The following is a 5,731-nucleotide window of genomic DNA, read 5'->3' as shown; positions in this document are numbered from 1 at the left end:
TTGTTTCACATCCAGTTCTAACTTTTGCTTCCTGACCTGCATATAGGTTTCTCAAGAGGCAGGTCAGGTGGTCTGGTATTCCCATCTCTTGAAGAATTTTCCACAGTTTATTGTGATCCACACAGTCAAAGTCTTTAGTGATCTGAAAGTTTTCTTATTAATACAGATATTTATAATGACTTATCATTCTATTTTCCTTTTCCTTTTTACTTTGTTGCCTTTATGTCAGTTTTTATGGCTTTCTACGTTTTACTTAGGCTAACAGCGTTGTAATTTAGTGGTCCCCAAACTTTTTGGCACAAGGCACCAATTTTGTGGAAGACAATTTTTCTACAGACCAGGGAGGGGAGGATGGTTTGGGGATGATTCAAGCACATTACATTAATTGTGAACTTTATTTCTCTTATTATTACATCAGCTATACCTCAGATCATCAGGATTAGATCCCAGAGGTTGGGAACCCCTGCTATAATTCATGCTTGAAGGAAGTTGATGTAACAAATGTATTTTCTCCATAATGCATATAACAGATTCCTTGTGCTTAGAACCGTGGACAACACTTAATCACTATGCTTGGAGGTCATTGTACATAGCTGCTATGCTGTGCTTAGTGACTCAGTTGTGTCTGACTCTGTGCAACATCATGGTCTGTAGCCTGCCAGGCTCCTTTGTCCATGGGATTTCTCAGAGAAAATACTGGAGTGAGTTGCCATTTCCTTCTCTAGGGGATCTTCCTGGCCAAGGGATTGAACCCAGGTCTCCCACATTGCAGGTGGATTCTTTATCGTCTGAGCCACCAGGGAACCCTGGTGTACATAGCTAGGTCACCATTAAAAAACACATAAAAATAAAAATCATGACACTAAATAGACAAGAAATAAGATTCTTATTATTGCTGTTTAGTCACTAAATCATGTCTAATTTTTTGTGCATACAAGACTGTAGCTCCTGCAGGTTCCTCTGTGTATGGTATTTTCCAGGCACAAATATTGGAGTGGGTTGCCATTTCCTCCTCCAGGAAATCTTCCAAACCCAGGGATTGAACTTGTGTCTTCTACATTGGCAGGTGGATTTTTTATCACTGAGCCACCTGGGAAGCCCACCTATTTATAGTTCAGTTCAGTTCAGTCACTCAGTCATGTCTGAATCTTTTCAACCCCATGGACTGCAGCACACCAGGCTTTCCTTGTCTATCATCAACTCCTAGAGCTTGCTCAAACTCATCTCCATTGAGTCGGTGATGCCATCCAACCATCTCATCCTCTGTCATCCCCTTCTCCTCCTGCTTTCAATATCTTTCCCAGCATCAGGGTCTTTTCCAATGAGCCAGTTCTTTTCATCAGGTGTCCAAAGTATTGGAGCTTCAGCGTCAGCATCAGTAAATCCAATGAATATTCAGGACTGATTTCTTGAGGCTGGACAGGTTTGATCTCCTTGCAGTCCAGGGGACTCTCAAGAGTCTTCTCCAACACCACAGTTCAAAAGCATCAATTCTTTGGCACTCAACGTACTTGATGGTCCAACTCTCTCATCAATACACCATGTGCTTAGAACCCTGGAAAAACCATAGCTTTGACTAGATGGACCTTTGTTGGCAAGGTGATGTCTCTGCTTTTTAATATGTTGTCTGGGTTTGTCATAGCTTTTCTTCCAAGGAACAAACATCTTTTAATTTCATGGTTGCAGTGACCATCTGCAGTGATTTTGGAGCCCCCCAAAATAAAGTCTGTCACTGTTTCCATTGTTTCCCCATCTTTTTGCCATGAAGTGATGGGACTGGATGCCATGATCTTCGTTTTTTGAATGCTGAGTTTTAAGCCATCTTTTTCACTTTCCTCTTTCACCTTCATCAGGAGGCTCTTTAGTTCTTCTTTGCTTTCTGCCATAAGGGTGGTGTCATTTGCATATCTGAGGTTATTGATATTTCTCCCAGCAATCTTGAGTCCAGATTATGGTTCATCCATCCTGGCTCTTTGCATGATGTACTTTGCTTGATATATTTATAGTAGGAGATATAAAAATAAGAAGGAAGAATGTTGTTTTGACCTCTATTGGTAGTGTGCATGTTAGAAATGAAGTTTTGCTGTGTTCTGTGTGTATCTGCAAATAGTTATTAAAGTCCTGCAAGTATGGATTTGGGGGTTACACATAAATTTAGCAAGTAGGCAAAATCACAAATATTGAATCTATAAATAATGAGTATCAAATGTACATTGTTTTCCATTTAACTACTTTCTAGCTCTTAGCTTGCTTGTATTTGAAGTGTGTATTTTGGAGACAGCATAAGGTTTGGTCTTTCTTTTTTTCTAGTTCATTTGGATAATCTCTTTTAATTGAAGTTTTATTTTGTTACTGTCGTAGTTACTAGTATGGTGGAGTTTTATCTAACACTCTATTATTTGTTCTCTCTTTAACCTCTTTTTTTTGTGCTCCTCTCTTCCATTCTTCTGCATACTTTTAGATGAATTAAACATTAATGTAGAATTCCAAATGGGAATTTATATATTAGAGTTTTAGCAGTACTTCATATTATTTTAAAATTTGCTTTTGTGATTACAGTATGCAACCTTATTATTTCAGTCTACTTAGACTTACTGTCATACCACTTCTTGTAAAGTATAGCAACATAACAATTAAATAGGTTGTTGGCCTCCTTCCATCTTTTATTCTAGAGGCACGTAAATACAACAGGTTTATTTTTTGCCAGTTTGTTTGTTATTGGTGCCCAAAGGTGGCCGTAGATAGCATATCAAAGAATGGGCATAGCTGCGTTGCAATAAAAGTATTTATAAAAATAGGCCCTAATATGCTGACCCCTGCTTCACACTTCATGTTATTTGTTGTTGTTCAGTTGCTAAGTTGCGTCTGGTTCTTTGCAACCCCATGGACTGCAGCACACAAGGCTCCTCTGTCCTCAACTATCTCCCAGAATTTGCTCAAATTCATGTTATGCTGTAGTTTTCATATATATTAATTCTACATATTGCATAAACCCTACAAGGCCATGTTTTAATATCTCTAATGTATAATATGTATTTTAAAGAAATTAAGAAAAAAGCAGTCTTTTATACTTGTGTGTGTGTGTGAAAGTCGCTCAGTTGTGTCTGACTCTTTGCGACCCCATGGACTGTACAGTCCATGTAATTCTCTAGACTAGAATACTGGAGTGAGTAGTCATTCTCTTCTCCAGGGGATCTACCCAACCTAGGTCTCCCAAATTGCAAGTGGATTCTTTTTTTTTTTTTTTTGTATCCAAAACGTGTTTATTGGGATGGTTTCCCGTTCATCTTGATACAGGGTACTTTTAGTGCTGCTTCCGTCTGAAAGAGCATCCTTCTGTAAGCCTCGCTTTTCCTCCTGTAGGCTGGCAGAGGACAGTAGAGCAGCCAACACACAAGACTACTGTTTGTGCATGGCTAAAGACGGTGGTGATTTTATAGCATCCTGGGCATTTTACATCCATGAAATAGGAATTGGGGCTCTGCACCAGGCGCTTCTTCTTGTGTTTCCTCTTCTCCTCTTCTGGAGAGGGATGAAGAAGATCCTTTGCGAGAGGCATGTTCTCGTGAGGAGGTCGTCACCGCCGGAAAGTGCAAGTGGATTCTTAACCAGCTGAGCCACCAGGGAAGCCCAAGAATACTGGAGTGGGTAGCTTAAACCTTCTCCAGTGGATCTTCCAGGCCTAGGAATAAACCTGGGTCTCCTGCATTGCAGGCAGATTCTTTACCAACTGAGGCTCTTTTCTGGCTTACCAACCAGGGAAGCCTCTTTTATACTTACTTATATCTATATGTTTACCATTTCTAGAGTGATTCATTACTTCCAGAATATCTGAGTTTTCACTAGTATCATTTCCCTTTAGCCTGAATAACTTCCTTTCATAATTTTGTAGTGTAAGAATACTGATTACAAGTTTTCTTATTTTTTGTTTTAACCTGAAGACATCTTTATTACACTTTCATTTATAAAGGACATTTTATTAATATAAGATAGAGAATTTTGGTTGTTTTTGTGTTGTGTTGTTTCTCCCCAATTCACCTTTTATTATATTTCTTTCACAGTTTCTTGCGTTCATGGTTTCTGATAAGAAGCAATTGTTAATTCAATTTTATTTTTTTTGTATGTCATATGATGTAACTTCTGGTTGCATTTTCAGTTTTCTCATCATTTGGATTTTAGCCATTTCATTACAATGGGTCTAGGCCCAGTTTTATTTCTGGTTATTCTTCTTGGGATTTCTTTACTTCTTAAAACTATTAGTTTGTGACTTTCACAAATTTGGAGAATTTTAAAATATTACTTTTTTCAGATGTTTTTTCTACCTCACTGTATTTCCCTTCTTCTGGGACTCCAGTTAAACATATGATAAATCTCTTTTGAATTTTTAATTTTATCCTTTTTTCTCTCTGTCTTTAGATTAGGTAATTTCTAATGATCTATCTTCAAGTTTACTGACTTCCTCTGTTGTCTCCATTTTTGTGGTGAGCCATGCAGTGAAATTTTCCTTATTGGCATCTTTTTGGAAATTTTCTTTGTCTTCATTCATTATGAGGATATTTTCCTTTAGAATCATTGTGCAGAGTTAACAGAGCTACTTTAAAATCCTTGTCTGAATAATTCAAATAATTCATATTGAGGCTTTCTATGTTGATATTTAAGTTACATATTCCTGCTTACTTTATTGCAAGTAATTTTGGATTGTGTCTGTAACATTGTGAAAATTACGCTGTGCACACCCAGATTATGCTATATTTCTCTGAGAAGTATTGCTATTTATTTTTATTTCAAGAAGCAACTTGATTATTTACAAACTATACATTATGCTTTTGGGGTAGCAGCTAAAATTTTAGTTCAGTTCTTTTATTTTTAGTTAGATCGCCGAGAGATTGTTTCCTGTGAGTCAGCCAAAAATTTGAGCACAGTATCCACAACATGCAGTCCTCCTGCCCAAGCTGTCTCTTTCCAGAAGCTTGGGTTCACCCAAAGTTCCTACTCACCACTGTTTTACTCTCCAACAGATACTGTTGCCCCACACTCTGTTCTTTGATTCTTCCTTTGGAGTCTTAGACTCTGAATTGTTAGCTGCAGCTTTCTTCTAGTCTAAAAGCCATAGAAATTAGATTCTCTCCATTTCCTGTTCCCCTTTACTGTGTGCTTATTTTCCTATAGATGTTGAGTGCATTTTTCCCACTTTTTAGTAATTGGAGAAGCGTGTTTTGTTTTGAATTTTTCTTTTTCTTTTTTTCCTGTCCAGAATTCAGCATTTTTATCTCTAGGTGGATCAGTCCAATAAGAGCTTGTTCAGTCATACTAAAAGCAGATTTCAGAAACCTGGATTTTTGTTTTTAAACTTTTTGAACTACCCTAATGTTTTCCAGAGTAGCTCCTTCTATTGCAAGATTATTCTTAACAGGGTTCAAAAATATTTTTTGAATTTATAAGTCTCTTGTTATATTAAAAGTGAATATGATTTGCATGTCTCTTAGAAGTCCTACTCAATATTCTTCCCACACACCAAAATATTTTTTCCCTTAAAACTTAGAGTAATCACACAGTCTTTTGGACTCTGGGGGAGAGAGAGAGGGTGGGATGATTTGGGAGAATGGTATTGAAATATGTATAATATCATATTTGAAATGAGTTGCCAGTCCAGGTTCGATGCACGATACTGGATGCTTGGGGCTGGTGCACTGGGACGACCCAGAGGGATGGTATGAGGAGGGAGGAGGGA

General features: G+C 37.7%; 1 protein-coding gene across 1 annotated transcript; it reads right to left on the bottom strand.

The window, feature by feature from the left end:
* Nucleotides 1-3,232: 3,232 nt before the first annotated feature.
* Nucleotides 3,233-3,594, bottom strand: LOC104994458 (40S ribosomal protein S27). The gene has a single exon (XM_010848045.1). It carries the CDS (start codon nucleotides 3,557-3,559, stop codon nucleotides 3,305-3,307), a length of 255 nt encoding a protein of 84 aa, XP_010846347.1. The 5' UTR covers nucleotides 3,560-3,594; the 3' UTR covers nucleotides 3,233-3,304.
* Between the last annotated feature and the right edge of the window lie 2,137 nt (nucleotides 3,595-5,731).

This window comes from Bison bison, unplaced genomic scaffold (assembly GCF_000754665.1).
Source record: "Bison bison bison isolate TAMUID 2011002044 unplaced genomic scaffold, Bison_UMD1.0 scf7180017864259, whole genome shotgun sequence".
Taxonomy (NCBI): domain Eukaryota; kingdom Metazoa; phylum Chordata; class Mammalia; order Artiodactyla; family Bovidae; genus Bison; species Bison bison.
This window is presented reverse-complemented; position numbering and strand designations above follow the sequence as displayed.